This window comes from Neomonachus schauinslandi, chromosome 16 (assembly GCF_002201575.2).
Source record: "Neomonachus schauinslandi chromosome 16, ASM220157v2, whole genome shotgun sequence".
Lineage (NCBI taxonomy): Eukaryota > Metazoa > Chordata > Mammalia > Carnivora > Phocidae > Neomonachus > Neomonachus schauinslandi.
The window spans coordinates 6567424-6582237 of NC_058418.1; the positions used below are offsets into that span (position 1 = coordinate 6567424).

The 14814-nt window shown below is 60.1% G+C and overlaps 2 protein-coding genes across 4 annotated transcripts in view; one reads left to right on the plus strand and one right to left on the minus strand.

The window, feature by feature from the left end:
- Positions 1-3300, plus strand: part of IL4I1 (interleukin 4 induced 1) — a 5881-nt gene extending 2581 nt beyond the window's left edge. The window contains exons 5-7 of the mRNA XM_021681091.1: positions 1332-1400; positions 1738-1874; positions 2379-3300. Coding sequence (XP_021536766.1) covers positions 1332-1400; positions 1738-1874; positions 2379-3300 — 1128 coding nt within the window. The remainder of the gene's footprint in view (positions 1-1331; positions 1401-1737; positions 1875-2378) is intronic.
- Positions 3301-3592: 292 nt separating this feature from the next.
- Positions 3593-14711, minus strand: TBC1D17 (TBC1 domain family member 17). Of its 3 annotated transcripts, XM_021681302.1 has the most exons (17): positions 14660-14711; positions 14283-14381; positions 13979-14053; positions 10747-10870; positions 9792-9999; positions 8965-9076; positions 8697-8855; positions 8207-8335; positions 8012-8115; positions 7316-7410; positions 6742-6858; positions 6538-6638; positions 6357-6456; positions 5311-5408; positions 5036-5152; positions 4417-4503; positions 3593-4317 (listed from the first exon to the last, which is right to left on the minus strand). In XM_021681302.1, exons 1-17 carry the CDS (start codon positions 14678-14680, stop codon positions 4105-4107), a joined length of 1959 nt encoding a protein of 652 aa, XP_021536977.1. In that variant the 5' UTR covers positions 14681-14711; the 3' UTR covers positions 3593-4104. The 3 variants fall into 3 exon arrangements, with proteins under 3 accessions (XP_021536977.1, XP_044777906.1, XP_021536978.1); XM_044921971.1 differs by lacking the exon at positions 14283-14381 and having other exon boundaries at positions 14660-14680; XM_021681303.1 differs by lacking the exon at positions 3593-4317 and having other exon boundaries at positions 4422-4587.
- Positions 14712-14814: the final 103 nt, after the last annotated feature.

A 14814-nucleotide genomic window follows, 5' to 3' on the forward strand; every position in this document is an offset into this window, starting at 1 on the left:
GCCATCCTAGGTCCCCTCCCCCTTCCACCATCAGTGCCCCCCTGCCCCATCCTTCCTGTCCGCTGATAGCTTGCACTGTTCCCACCTCTCGGTCCCCACAGCCCCTGCTCCAGCTCAGGTTTCATCCTTTACCCTGGACCTTCACCCTGCTCCTCCCCTGCTCACAGCCCCCTATGGCTCCCCAGCACCTTAGCCTCAGGTTCAAGCCCTGAATGGTCTGGTCTCTCTCACACCCCCAGCCTCATCTTCTCTCCTCCAAGAAATTTTTGTTACCCCTCAAAGCCCTCATGGTGGCCTTAACACCCCAGCTCCGTACTTCTTCATACCCACTGTGCTCCTGCACCATCCTGCACCCACGCCCTTGCTTGCTCTTGCTTCCCGCCCTGCCTGAAAGGCCTTTTTCCTTTCTCACCCAGAGAACCCTGCTCATCCCCCAAGAACCAGCTCCAATGTCCCCTCCTCCAGGAAGCCTTCCTTGGTGCCCTCAGGGAAGAGCAGGCCTTGACCTCCTCTGGGAGCTCCTAATTGTTTATCTCTCCTCTGGGACAAGGGTGGGCACCAAGTCCAGGCCATTTCTGTGCCCTGGCACTGTCCAGTTCAGGGAGCCTAGGGAGACTCGAGGTGAATGATGAGTGAGTGAGTGAAGGGGCACATCCTTTGGCGAGTTCCCTGATCTCAAGGGAGAAGCCAGGTGGACAGCGAAGAGGGCTAAAGTGAGACAGGGCTGTCAGGAAGGGAAGGAACTTGACTAGCACGGTAAAGGGTGGCTACTTGTGTTTCAGGCAGAGATGAAGCAGGGGAACCAGTGCAGATGGGGGCGGGGGGTGCTGGGCACTGCACATAGGGCTGCCGAACTGGAGCTTCCCTAAGAGATGGTGACCAAGGGGCTGGCTGAGGGTGCGACTCTGTGGCTCCAGGCACTGGGGAGCCACGGCTGGGCTTTGGGCGGGGGAAGAACCAGTTCTGTCTGTGCCCACAGGGATCCGGTGACAATCACTAAGCACCAGCAGGATACAGCATTGACTCACAGGCTAGGACAGATGCAGACCAAACCATGCCCAATGGGGATGAGCGTGACACTGTCAGGGTGGGCTGAGGCTGGGGCAGGAGGGGCCGTAACGACTTGGGGAGACTTTACAGAGTGGCGACAGTGAATTGCAGTGGAGGGCAAGGCCAAGGGCACAGCATGGGCAAAGGCCTGGCGGCTTGAACAAGAGTGGCAAATGGCTGGCCATGGGCAGGTGCAGGGAGAGACCCCAGCTTTGCACTCCAAGTCTGGCCTCTGCAGTCCTGCCCCTGGAACTTAGCGTTGTCCTCTTGTTCCACCACAGGCCCTCAAAGATCTCAAGACACTGGGCTGCAGAAAGGCAATGAAGAAGTTTGAAAGGCACACGCTCCTGGTGAGTGGGGGCCTCAGCGTCGCTGAGAAACCTGAACAAGGAGGGTGCCCGTGGGGCAGTAGCCCTGGAGTCAGAAGGCGGAAATCCTGGACTCCAGGCCTGCCCGTGGACCCCCTGCCTCACCCCAGGGCAGCACACGGCTCCCTCCCTGGGCTTGCTTCCGTCATCTGTCACAAAATGGGGCACTGGATCGCCAAGCTTCAGAGAACCGTACTAAGCTCACGGTCATGTCACGGAACCAAGTGGCTCAGCCTGGGAGGGACCCCCGTGGGGGTGGGGACAGAGCCGGAGGTGCAGCCGGCTTGGGTCCTGACCCGGGCGTGCGCCCGTCCTGCAGGAATACCTCCTCGGGGAGGGGAACCTGAGCCAGCCCGCCGTGAGGCTCCTGGGAGACGTGATGTCCAAGGACGGCTTCTTCTATCTCAGCTTCGCCGAGGCCCTAAGGGCCCACAGCTGCCTCAGCGACCGGCTCCGGTGAGGGGCGGGGCCAGCTGGCAGGGGCGGGGCCGACGAGGGCCCCGGCGCTCGAGTAACGGGGTGGGCGGGGCCGTCGGCGTTGGGTGAGGCCGGGCTGATGGGAAGATGAGAAGGGGCTCCCGTGTCTGGCCACACGTGCCTCCTCATCCCGGGTCCTCGGGCGGAACTGGGTAGGAAAGGTTCCCGGAGAAAGGTGTGGCCCAGAGGAGAAGAGGGGCGGTGCCCGGGTCAGACACTTCTCTGCTCCCTGGTCCTCGGGGGAAGTCGGGGACTGGCGAGGGCCGGGGTAGACGGGTGGGCGGGGTCAGCGAGGAGCCGGCAGGTGACGGGGCTGGCAAGGGAGTGGGCGGGGCCTGCGAGAAGGGGCGGGACAAGAAGGGACCCGGCCGGCGAAAACTAGAACCCGGACCCGGGAGTGCGCCGGGATGGGGCCCGCGGGGAGGAGCCGGCGAGGAGGGGCAGTGCCCGAGCTCCGGCATCACGCTCCCGCCCCGCCCGCAGGTACAGCCGCATCGTGGGCGGCTGGGACCTGCTGCCGCGCGCGCTGCTGAGCTCGCTGTCCGGGCCGGTGCTGCTGCACGCGCCCGTCGTGGCGATAACGCAGGGGACGCACGATGTGCGCGTGCACATCGCCAGCTCGCGCAGGGCGCGGAGTCTGAAGGCCATGACCGCCGACGTGGTGCTGCTGACGGCGAGCGGGCCGGCGCTGCAGCGCATTACCTTCTCGCCGCCGCTGTCGCGCAGGCGGCAGGAGGCGCTGCGCGCGCTGCACTACGTGCCGGCCACCAAGGTGTTCCTGAGCTTCCGCCGGCCCTTCTGGCACGACGAGCACATCGAGGGCGGCCACTCGAGCACCGCCCGCCCGTCGCGCGTGATATTCTACCCGCCGCCGGGCGAGGGCGCGCTGCTGCTAGCCTCGTACACGTGGTCGGACGCGGCGGCCTCGTTCGCCGGCCTGAGCCCGGAAGACGCGATGCGCGTGGCGCTCGACGACGTGGCGGCGCTGCACGGGCCCACTGTGTACCGGCTGTGGGACGGCAGCGGCATCGTCAAGCGCTGGGCCGAGGACCCGCATAGCCAGGGCGGCTTCGTGGTGCAGCCGCCGCTGCTCTGGCGTGAAGACAAGGAAGAGGGGCCGGACTACGACTGGGCGGTTCCCTACGGCCGCATCTACTTCGCGGGTGAGCACACGGCCTACCCGCACGGCTGGGTGGAGACCGCTGTCAAGTCGGCGCTGCGTGCGGCGGTGTTGATCAACAGCCGAGACGGGCACATGCTGGTCGACAGCGACACCGAGGATGGGGTTGTGCGCCTGGTGCCCAGCCGTCCCCGCTGCGAGTTCGAAAAGGCTGATGCCACCCACTCCCCGGCTGCACAAAGGATAACCGCTCAGCACACCACCCACAAGAGCCCCGAGCATTAAAAGTATTTTCAGAAAAAGCCGTGTGCTCCTGCCCTCTCCCTGGGTTCAGTCGCTTCCCCCGCTGTGTGGAGCAAAGCCATTAGCCTTAGCGGGAGAAGCGGCTGCGCCTATTCTGGAGCCCCCAGAAGCTGTCCTCTTCCCTGGGTGGTGGGGCTCCGCTGGGGGCGGGGGGGGGGGGGGGACAGGACCGACACTGCTTTGCGCCACTGGTTAATGGTAATCACAGTGTCCACTCCGGCTGTCACAAAACAGATGAGTCCTGATGCCAGTAACAGCACGACGGACAGTGGGTTAAACACGAGTTTATTTTTTTTTTCACGTAACAAGAAGCTGGTAAGCAGAGTCCCCAGAGCGTCTCAACAGCTCTGCAGGCCCTTCCATCTCGGTTATGTCCGGGATGTGTCCCCGCACAGCTACTGGTGGTGGCCATACCCCCGCACCTCATCCTCCTCCAAAAGCCCCAGATCCAGGCGGGGGACAGAGCCCTACCTCCACGAGCCCACAAGGGTCCTTTTCCTACGTCTCATTGGCTGGATCAGGATCACGTGGTCAGATGTCGGCTCTGCAGCTTGGCCAGAAGGGACCCCGAGCCACCACCCCCTCCCCATCTGGGTCCATGCCAAGGTGGCAGCCTCCTTCCTCCACCTACACGAGGACAACTGGACACGAGAAGTGTCCGTTTAAGGAAATCAGCTCATTGGGAGGGCACGGGAGGCACGGCGGGAAGGCCCGCCCTGTCCACACCCTTCCTCCCCAGCCTCTGGGAGCCGGATAAAGTGCCTGTGCTGGGCGGGCCCAGGGGGGTTAGGATTCTGCGCTTTCCTCTTCCCCCTCCTCCTCCTCCTCTGGCAGGATCTCCAGGCTGCTGTCCGGCTGCGGGGCTGTGTCCTCGGGGGGCGGTGGGGCCGGTGGGGCCCGGGTGGGCGAGAGAGGCAGTGGAGAGGTAGGGGGCGAGGGACTTTGGGGCTCTGCGGGGGGCACCAGACCCAAGACCTCCTGCACGTTGTGGGGCAGCTCCTGGAGGGGTGCGGGGTTGAGGCGAAACGTCAGCGGTTTTCCCCCCGGAGGTGGGGGCGGTTGGGTGGGGAAGGCTGTTGGGAGAGGTCGGGGACTCACTGGGCAGGCGGTCAGCTGCCGGTAGAGGGCCTCAGCCCGCGTCAGCACGTCCTCCACGCTCAGCTTCATGGTCAGCTCGTTGATGTGCTGTGGGAGGGGGTGGGTCAGGCCTGCCTGCCTGCCTGCCAGCACTCAACCACCACCGCCCGAGCGCCCACTCTGTGCCTCGTGCTGGGGATACAATGGAGGAAAGACAGACTGGGTGGAGCCCGGGCTGGGGGGGAGGGGATGTCATGCCCTCTCCAGTGGCTTGCCACAGGCAGGATACAACGAAGGGAAAGGACACTGAGCTCCCCCACTATGGCCCTGCCTCGCATTAATGTACTGGGAAAGGGGCAGGTCCCCCCTCAGGTGCTGGCCACACTCTGGGGGCACTGCTGGGAGCCAGGGGTGGGATGCAGTAGGAGAAAAAGGCCGGGTCTCATGGCCATGGTGCTCACCCACCGTTTAGCCAACCATACTTTCAATAATCCTATTTTGAGTACCTACTACCCCAAGGCCCTCGGCACAGGCATAGTGCCAGCCTCCATGGAGTTCACACCCCAGCTGACGTGTCTCCAATTAGAGAGGACAGGATGGGCAGGGAGGGGGGAGGACCGGGAAGGAGCCAGGGCCTCACCTTGAGGATCTCATTGGAGCCGAAGCCAGAAAGCATGAGGGTGTCACGCTCCATATCCAGAATGGCACAGGCCACCAACAGGTGCAGATTGGGACCAGGGAGCCCTGTCCACAGCACCTGGGGGAGCCGGAGAAAGGAGTCATGGCCCAGCTTCTGCCCGAAGTCCCACCCAGCTCTGCCCCATCCCCTGCCCACTTCCCACCAACCTCCCAGCCTGGGACAGCTGTCTGATTTCTCTTTCCTCTCTGCCCTCCCACCCAAACTGGCGGGCCCACCTCCCATAGCCGAAGGACATCAGGGAAGGGGAATTCCCTCTTGAACCAGATGAGCAGCCACCGGAAGCAGAAGCAGAGAGAGCCAGAGTCCTGGGAGTCTGGAGGAAGACAGTGGTGGGAGGGAGGGGTGCTCAGCAAAGAACAAGCTCAAAATCCATTCCAATCCCATCCTAATTCATAGCGTGCAGGCTGGTCAGACTGAGCTTCTAAGAAGTTATCCTGGCTCTAAGAATCTCTACCAGTCTAGGCAAGTAACGTATGCCCAGCATGAGAAGGCTTCAGAGCTGAGCCAGGAATGCTCTGTGTCAACAGGAACCCTTCCCATCCTGCCTTCCAGATTCCAGATGAAGTGAGTTAATCCCGTGTCCCACCGTCACATAGAAGGGATGCTGGACACTTGGGGAAAAAATAAAATCTCTCAATACCCAATGCTGGTGGAGGCATGAGGAGGTGTGAAAATGGACACTCACAGACTCGGCTAGCAGAAACATAAGCTGGTAAGAATTTCCAGGAAAGCAATGATGGGAACAAACATTTCAAAAGCTGTAAAAAGATCTACTGCCCCAAATACAATCAATGCCACTTCTTGGAATTTAGCCTAAAGAAATTATCCAGACGATATGCAACATGATGAAAAATTGCAAATGACTGCAATGTCCCGCAGACCAGGTTAAATCTGTTCTTGTGCATACTTCAGACAGCCACATCGCCAGTCGGGCAGCTCATGTCCAAGCGCCCCTGGAAGTGGCACGCCCAGGCCCCAGGCCCCTCATCTGCAAAGTATGGGGTTGAGGGGGGCCTGAAGGAGCCAGCCTGTGGGGGGGGCAGGGTGCGCAGGCGTGCGCTCACAGCTGCGCTCGCTGGGGTTTCGCTCCAAACCGCAATCCTGCTTTTACATGTAAATTTTGGGTTCTGGCTTTTGCAGGGATGTTTCCCTTGTCTGGATCAGGACCCAACGTCCTGGACCCCGTCAGCGGCCACTTCCAGAGACTCTGTGGCGGGGCTTGTGGCCCCACCCTCCCTCGCCCGCCCGCAGAGACACTCACCCAGGAAGTCACAGAGCGGTGGGTCCAGCACCCTCAGGAGCAGCAGGAGTTGTCCGAGCTGCCGCTTCATGGTCTCCTGACTCTCCTCGAAGTTCCCGTGCTGTGGGAGGCAGGGCCACGTGAGGAACCAGACCCCCATCCTTTGAGGGGGCTTGTCTCCCACACCTGCCGTGGGCCTCACCACGAGCTCCATGAAGCCACAGAAACACCAGAAGGCGTCCACCTCGTTCTGAATGACGTAGAGGATCGGGGAGAGAAGGTCACTCATGCCCTGGACGTAGCCTGGGGTTGGGGGTGGACAGGAGGTCAGGGCCCAGCCCAGGCCCCCAGCCACCCCCGCAAGGGAAGGCCTGGCCCCCAGCCCCTCCCTGGGCTGGTGTCGCACCAAGGTCAAAGTGGTACATGCAGTAGGTGAGGAGGATGTCGTTCAGCAGGCCCAATCCTGGGTTCTCAGGACCCTCATAGAATTTGTTGGTCCGATCGGTACGGCTCACGTCTCTCTCTGTGAAGACAGGGCGCAGAATGCGAAAGTGAGAAAGCTGTGGGGGCCCCTCCCTCCTGGCCACGGGCACCAGCGCCCACTCCTCTCTTCGGCCGACCCCAGGCAGGTGTGAGTCGGTCCAGATACCACTCCGAACACCCTCACATGAGGCACTCAGCCTCCCAGCAACTGACAGTTAGTAACCCATCCACAGATGGGAAATTGAAGTCCAAGGAGGCAAAATCACTTGCCAAGATCTGATGGCAAATAGACGGCAGATTTGAACCCAAGGAGTCTGGCTCCCTTCCCCTGCTCCCCCTCTCCCCTTGCCCCATCCCTGGCTACTCCCACCCCTGCTCCCTGCCCATCTCCCCACTGCAGATGACGTCATCCCTACTGCTGGGGAGGCAGGGGCTTCCCCTGTCCCCTCCCTGCTATCTGCCATGTCTCCACCCCACCCCCTGGCCCTGCAACCTACCGATGAGGCTGCGGTAACCGTGCAGCAGTGAGTTCCTTCGCTCCTGCTCGGGGCTCACGGATTTCCACTGCAGCTTCATTCGGAAGTACTCATCCCTGAGGGGGAGGGGGAGGGGAGACATGAGGCCACCGAAGCAGGCCACCTACTCATCCTTGCCACAGTCCCCATGCTGCTCCTTTCTGACATCTCTCAAGACCCACAACATCCTTGTGAGCTTTTCTTTAAAGTTTTGTTTTTTTTAAGTGATCTCTACCCCCAACGTGGAGCTCGAACTCACGACCCGAAGATCAAGAGTCACATGCTCTACTAACTGAGCCAGCCAGGCACCTCCCTGTGGGCTTTTGTTTGAAGTCTGTCATCCCCGCCGGACAGACAGCACGGGGCGGGGACCAGGACACGAAGTCGGGGCACAATGTGTACCAGGAATGAGGAGAAGCGGGCCCCCTGGGGTAAGGAGGCCCACCGCAGCGATGACGGCTGCGACATTATGTTGCTGGGACGAAAACTGACGCCCACGGGAGACGAGGCTGCCTGCTTACTGCCATCTCCGTGTGCAACCGCGGCTGCCCAGCACGTGACGGGCTCACGACAGACGCCTGGGGAGCGAGCCCATCTGTGCACCTGTGATGTGCTGGGACGGGGGACAAGTTGGAATTGGGAGGCGGGAGCCAGGCGGCCAGAGCTTCGCTCACTCACGTTTTCTTGCGCACGTGGGCCTTGTGCTCCTCGGCTGAGCCCTCCCAGCTGAGGTACCCCAGGAGGAACTTCCAAGCTTCGCGCCTCAGGCCAGGGCTCAGACCCTGGGAGAGAGAGCGGCCAGAGGCTCAGAGGGGCCCCTGAGGCCGCCCACCCCAGGCCCCCCCACCGCACAGCACACACCCGGCACCTTACCCCCGAGAAGATGCGGGCCTTCAGCATGGGGACCTGCTGCAGGCGGCCCTCGGGGCCCACATGGTGGGCCCACTCCTCCTCTGTGACTGGAGGTGCCCGCTCCACAGCGGGCCGCGGCCCCAGCTCCACCTGCGTGACACAAGGCAGGTGAGCTCAGGGCCTCCCACATCCTCCCCAGCCCTGTCCTAGGCCACCTTCAAGTTAGCTCAGAGCGCTTGTCAGCTCCACGGACAGTTAACGTGCAGGGTGGTAAGCATCCCCTTCCCTGGCTCAGCACCAAAGTCACCTCTGTGTCCGGAAGCACCCCCCACCCCCATAATAACAGGCAATAGGTACACAGCCTCCAAGCACTCTCCTTGAAGTCACTCCTCATGTGATCTGATGATTAGGGTGCTGTGTCACCCCATTACAGGGGAAAAGGAGGCCCAGGGAATTACAGTCACTTGCCCAGGTGACAGCCAGAAGATACCAGGGTCCACCTGATACTCACACAGGAAATGACCTCAAACCCAGGCTCTGGCTCATCATCAGGGGGTGGAGGAAGGTCGGGGGAGGCCCCCTCTGGGTGTGGCTGCAGGGCTCCCCGGAAGAAGTTGGTCACACGGGAGAAGCTGCTGAAGGTGGTGGAGTAGGGGTCCTGGAGAAAGCGCTGTGGACAGGGCCAAGGGGGAGATCACAGCCCCACCCCATCCTGCCTCGCCCACTACAGTCCACCCCTCCCTGCCCACGGGGGCCAGGCTGGGCACTGGGACACTCACAGACACCACGTTGGAGCTGTCCTGGTCAAAGAGCTGGAGGTGGTGGAAGGAGCTGGAGAGGGCTGAGGAGTCATGGGGGAAGACGAGGTAGAGGCGGGAGTCCTGCGGGGAGCTGGGGAGGGGGGCCATGTGGTGACACCCAGGCAGAGGGCCCCACGTGTCCTCTCCCCCTCAGTGTCCAACTGCCCCTGGGGAATCCCTCACCTAGAGCCTGACCACAGCTGGACCCCAGGGATGGACACAGAACCCAGGGTTGGCCATTGAGGGCTGAGGGCCTTGCGCCTCAGAGGGTGACTGATTCAGGGACAGGCCAGAGAGAGGCGGCTCTGGGATGCTGTTGGGGAAGGAGCTGCTTTGGTCATGGGGGCTGCTAAGCCATGTCTGCAGGGACCCCCAGAGAATGACACCAACTCAAAGGGAAAAAGAGCAATTCTTCCTAACGTTTCGGGACCCAGGTCCTGCCTGAAATCAAACCACTCCTTGGCTTTGCAGTTACACGTGCCAGCTGATTCCCTTAGTCTGCATTTAATTAATTATTTATTTATTTAAAAGATTTTATTTATTCATTTGACAGAACAAGCAGAGGGAGCGGCAGAGGGAGAGAGAGAAGCAGGCTTCCCGCTGAGCAGGGAGCCCGACGTGGGGCTCGATCCCAGAACCCTGGGATCATGACCTGAGCTAAAGGCAGATGCTTAACCAACTGAGCCACCCAGGCGCCCCCCTTCTTCTGCCTTTAAATCAGTCTGTTTCACAGCCCTGAGGGGCCAGGCTGCAGCCGCAGGGGGCCAGGACCTGCCACAAAGGCCCAGTACTGGGAAAAGGCTCACCTGGCCAACAGCAGGTAGCGGCTGAGGACACGGAGAAGGGCGCGGGTCCCCCCTCGGTGAAAGTGGAGGGCGGGCAGGGAGCCTCCGGCCTGGGTCACCAGGACCAGGTAGGCCCAGCTGAGGCCCGGCTTGGACCGGCGGATGGACTTGAGCTCCCCGAGACTCACTGAGAAGGCCCAGGAGCCCCGGGGGGAACTGGGCTCTGCACCTAAGGAACAGCACAGTGTCGGGAGCAGGTGTGGGGAGTCAGAGGCAGCACAGATGTCCGCTGAGAGCCGTCTGGGAGCCCTGGGTCTCCTCACATCTCCTTGGAAACACAACTGACTTGCTCTAAAATCTCCCTTGGCTCCCTGTGGCCCTCAGCATGAAGACCATGTTCCTCAACCTGGTGGCAGGCCCCTCAGGTCTATCTCCTGCCCCCTGCGCATCTCATCTCCAGCCCTTTCTTCACTCCAGACCCCACACTCAAGTGTCCTAAACACACTCAGGGCCCTATGCCTCTGGCCTTGCACAGCTGGTCTCTCTGTGAGAGAGAAAACTCCCAGGTGTCCCCCAGAGCCAGGGGCTGGCATCACCTCCTCCTGGAAGGCTTCTCCACACCCCAGAGGGGCTGGATGCCTCCTCTAGTGCCCCCAGCGCCCCGTAGGACTCCAGGACAGTCCAAATCACCCTCTCACCCTGCACGGTCACCCCCACAGCCTGGACACCTTCACAGGCAGGAACCATGTGGAGGTGCCCACAACCAATCCAGGAGCCCGGTGAGATGAGCAAGGTGGCGAACCCTGGAGACCCTGCCAGGCTGGACCTGGGCTGGGGACGGTGCTGCACCCCGATCCACTCTCCTGAGACTGGAGGCCAGCGATGGACGGCCATCGTGACTGTGGCCAGCAAAGCCTGTGGAGCCATGACCACTGAGGGTAAGACACATCTCCTCAGGGGCACCGGCTCAGCCTACCTCTAGTGGGCTCTGAATGGCGGGACTGTGGCCGCACGGTGCTGATGACAGCCCAGTCGGGTTCATAGCCGGGGTCAAAGGTCGGTTCCTCCTCAGAGGTGCAGGAGTCACCCCCACTGACATCCTTGGGAGAAGAGAGGAAAAGAAGAGAGTGAGGGGCTGTAGATTCGGGGTTTCCAGATCCGAGCTGTGAGGCTGCCCTGGAAGGCAGCCCCAGTGAACAAAGAGGGAAACCGAGGCAGACGACAGTGCAGTCACAGCCGATAGTGCTGGCCACAGGCCGTGGGGAAGGACAGGGAGGGGACAAAGTACATGAGTGCTGCAGAGGCTGGGAGTCCCTTTCACAGGCTAGCGTGTGCCTTCCTGTCAGGCAGAGGCTGGAAGGCGAAAACTACATTTCCCAGACTCCTTTGCAGCTATAGGTCAGGACACATGACGGAAGACAGCAGAAAGCAGGAAAGAGGCAGGGGCAACTTCCTGCCGCTCGGGGCTGCGTGGCTGACGTTGGAGACTCCTGTTTTCCCACACACAGAGAGGTGACTAGGGTAGAGGTGGTGGCTGGCTCAGTCTCCCAGCGCCCAGTCACTAGCTTGGTGAGGGCCGAGTGGCTTCCTGCCCTTGGGTGGCAGCTCGGGTGTAGTGTTCTGGGGTGTCCACAGGTCCCACGATGATGTCTCCCCACTGTCCTCATTTTGGAGGTGGTGGCAGCTCCCCTGGTAGGTCAGTTCTGCAGGGTCAGTCTTGTTCCGCTGGCCTTTGTACAAACTCGCCAAGCCTCTACTTGTCTGCCTTTAATCCCTTCCTGCTGAAAGTAACCGGAATGTTCCGTGACTCCCGCAACGAAACCCTGCACAAGGGGCCCTTGTTGGAAGGACCCAGATGGTGGGTCTACCCGAAAGCCATTTCTGCTGCTCCTTCCCGGCAGACAGAGCCCCTCCCACAACAGAAGCTAAAACCTCCCACTATTTGCTTTCTCAGCCTTCCCTGTGGTTCCGAGTGGCCTCGGGCCCCAACTCTGGCCAGTGGGAGCCGAGATGCCATCTGTGGGGAGTTTAAAAGGGAAATTCCTGATAAAAAAGGCACCTCCACGGGTGAACACCACCCTATTCAGGCCAGTCTTTGGGTGCTACTGAGGGAGAACGTGGTGTCTGTAGCTTTGGCAGCCAACTAGGGCCACGAAGGGAGTCACAGAGACACCTGTCCACGAGGCTGCTGAACCAGCCCTGGCAAAGCCATCCCTGTCCTCTGTGTCTTGTGAGGTGAATGTGATGTTTCACCAATGTTTACATAAGGAGAACCACTATTGCCTCTGCCAACGTTTGCAACCCTCTGCCTCTTGGGCACGCGGCAGGATTGCAGATCACTGAGCTCTACTGGCTGGCTGGAGTCATGCAACTAGTTCTGGCCAAGGGGCTGGGACACATCCCTTCCAGGATGGACTGTTTAATCGCCAGGCTCTTGCTCTCTGCCACAAGGAACAGTAGCTGCTCTAGCAGCATGCTTCCCTGAGCAATCACGATGAACAGAGCTCCTTGGCCAACCTGCAACACACATATACAGTGAGCAAAACCAGTCCAAAAGAGCTGGAGCTCCAGCAGCCTTTTTGGACCACAAGGCAGCCATGAGGATGGCCGCCACATGCCGAGGACGGCAGAGCAAAGATGGAAGGATGCCGGTTGGTGATGACACGTGGACCTGTGGGCTGACTTCTGGACTTTTTGATGGGAAAGGTAGGAGTTTCTATCACTTCTGTTTCTATTTCACACGGCCAAAAACAACTCCTAGCTGATGCAGAGTTTCTGGGAAATGTCTTGCTTTTCCCGATGAGCAGAACAGATGTATGACTGCCACCCTGCTTGCCCCCGTCTTCCTGCCTTAAAAGGAAGATGCAGGGGTTGCAGCTGAAGGAGTCATCTAAAGGCGACCAGGGCACACACAAGAGGGTCTCAGGGATCTAGGCCCTGATGTTGCCAACCAAGGCCAGCAGCCCCATACCTCTTTTGAGTGTCTTGTGAAAGGGGAGAAATAAATTTGTCTGCTTAACCTGTTGTCAGCCAAATTTTGCGTTTCCTCGGAGCTAAGTGTATCCTGCGTGCGTATGTGCCTTTTCTGCTGAAGCCTGTTTCAGTGGGTTTCTGTTAGTCAAAAATAGAGTGCCGAGGAGGACAGCCACATTTTCAAGAAAGGTACTCGGCCGGCCTGTGAGGCTGACGAAAAATGCAGAATGCTGGCTGCTTCTTCCTCAACCCTGGGAAGCCAGGTTCCTCAACAGAATTCTGGAATCTCCATTTGTTACCCCCACCAGGTTATTCAAAGCCCCACTGCCCCAAGTGAGGCTTCCTTCTCTCCCCCTGGCCCATCATTCTAATCTTCTCTCTCACCTCCCAGCCTACAACCTCCCTCTATTCGGACCTTCTGCCCATCTCCCGCATGGTTTCCCAAGGGAGCTTTCCACACCCACATCCTTCTCCCATGGTTCGCCCGGGGGCCCCTAGAACACAGTCCAAGCTTCTCAGTCAGGCATTGCAGGCCCAACCACCTTCCCAGCAAACCCCTCTCCAGAGACATCCTATTTCCTCCTGTATCCTGAAACGATCTTCCTCCTGCCATTCCTGAAGTACTTTCTTGCCCCTTCTCATCCTTCGAGTTCAGTGCAAATGTCTGCTCCCTCCAGAAAGGGGCAGGCCCCTGGAGCCAGAGAGTCTGGGTTCAAACTCAAGTTCCAACACCTTCTAGCTTTCTGACCTTGCAAAAGGGGCTTCCAATCATTGTGCCTCAGTTTCCCAAAATCGAATGGGGGTACTCATCTCCAGGTCCCAGCACAGGGCCTGGTACCCAAAGTAGAAAGGAGTACCAGAAAGTGTACTTTCTGCCCCCAGGGGAATGCCATACCCCTTCAAGTTCGTGCAGACTGAGAGCCCGTGGAACCTGAATCCATGGTCTGTGTTGTCCTCTTGCACCCTCGCAGGGCTCTCCCAAAGAGAAAAGGGGATGAGGGGGCCGCTGTCCCCATGGTTATGAATCTCTCGGTGTCTTCTTTCTTTTGAATGGGCATCTTCAGCCCCATTTCACAGAGAGAAAGAAACCAAGGAGCAAAGAGAGCCTAGATCCCAACCAGGATCACACATGCCCCAAGAGTAAGTCTGAGATTGCACCCAGGTCCTTCAAATGTCTTCCACTGCCCAAACCTGGAAAAAAACAAGGGGAGAAAGGAGAAGGGAGGAAAGCCTACCTTCCTGGAGAAGAGAATTTGGGTGGAATCTCCAGCGTCCTCTACAGGAACCCATTGCAGGAGGACATCACTGTCCTGAGGAAAGAAAAGAGGGATTAGAGAGACCCCTCCCCTCCAGTTTCCCCAAGCCGTATTTCCAAACTTCTTCCCCGTCTGGACCCTCAGGCTCACAAAGCCCCCTCTCTCGCTCCAGTCCGCACCCTCTGCCTTCCTACCGTCCCATCGTGACCTCCAGACTATAGCCTACAGATGCTGCCTCCATCCCGCTCTGGGCCTACCCGAGCCCTGCTCCCTCCCGGCTCACCTTCTCCACAACGCGGATGACGCCAGCGATGAGTGAGTCCGGGTCTTGGTGCTTCTTAGCACTGGTGTGCAGGTACACGCCACCCTTCTCAAACACCACCTGGGGACAGGAACGGTGAGGGGCGGGACCCAAGCGCAGGAAGACACCAGGGGGCGGGGCCCAGAGGAGCGTCCCAGCCGCCCAGGGGGCGGGGCTAAAAGGTGAGAGTCTTCCCTAGGGCAGTGGAGGAGGGTGACAGCGCATTTATAAAGGAACGGTGTGTTCGCTAAGGCTCAGCCGGGCTCCCAGAGCCCCGGCGGGGCGTTGGGGCGAAGCAGACTACCGGAGGGCGTCGCTTCGCATCCACAGAAAGGAAAGAACGCGTTTCCAGCGCTTACCCTGTGACCGGCTCCTTCCATAGCCGCGGCCGAGGTCCCACTCTCCCGGCCCTCTCCCTTTCCGGGTCATCGTGCTGTCACATCCGGATAGGAGACTCCCCTCAAGCCTGGACAGTGGTAGCGCCCTTGCCTGTTCTAGAACGGGAGTGGATGTA

Bases quoted from the DNA above. Each gene is read 5' to 3' on its own strand.
- TBC1D17 (XM_021681302.1), bottom strand. From the start codon at position 14,680: ATGGAAGGAGCCGGTCACAGG. The intron at 14,382-14,659 runs GTAAGCGCTGGA...TCCTGTCCCCAG, and splicing joins TGGAAGGAGCCGGTCACAGG to GTGGTGTTTGAGAAGGGTGG. The intron at 4,318-4,416 runs GTGAGTCCCCGA...GCACCCCTCCAG, and splicing joins GGCAGCTGACCGCCTGCCCA to GAGCTGCCCCACAACGTGCA.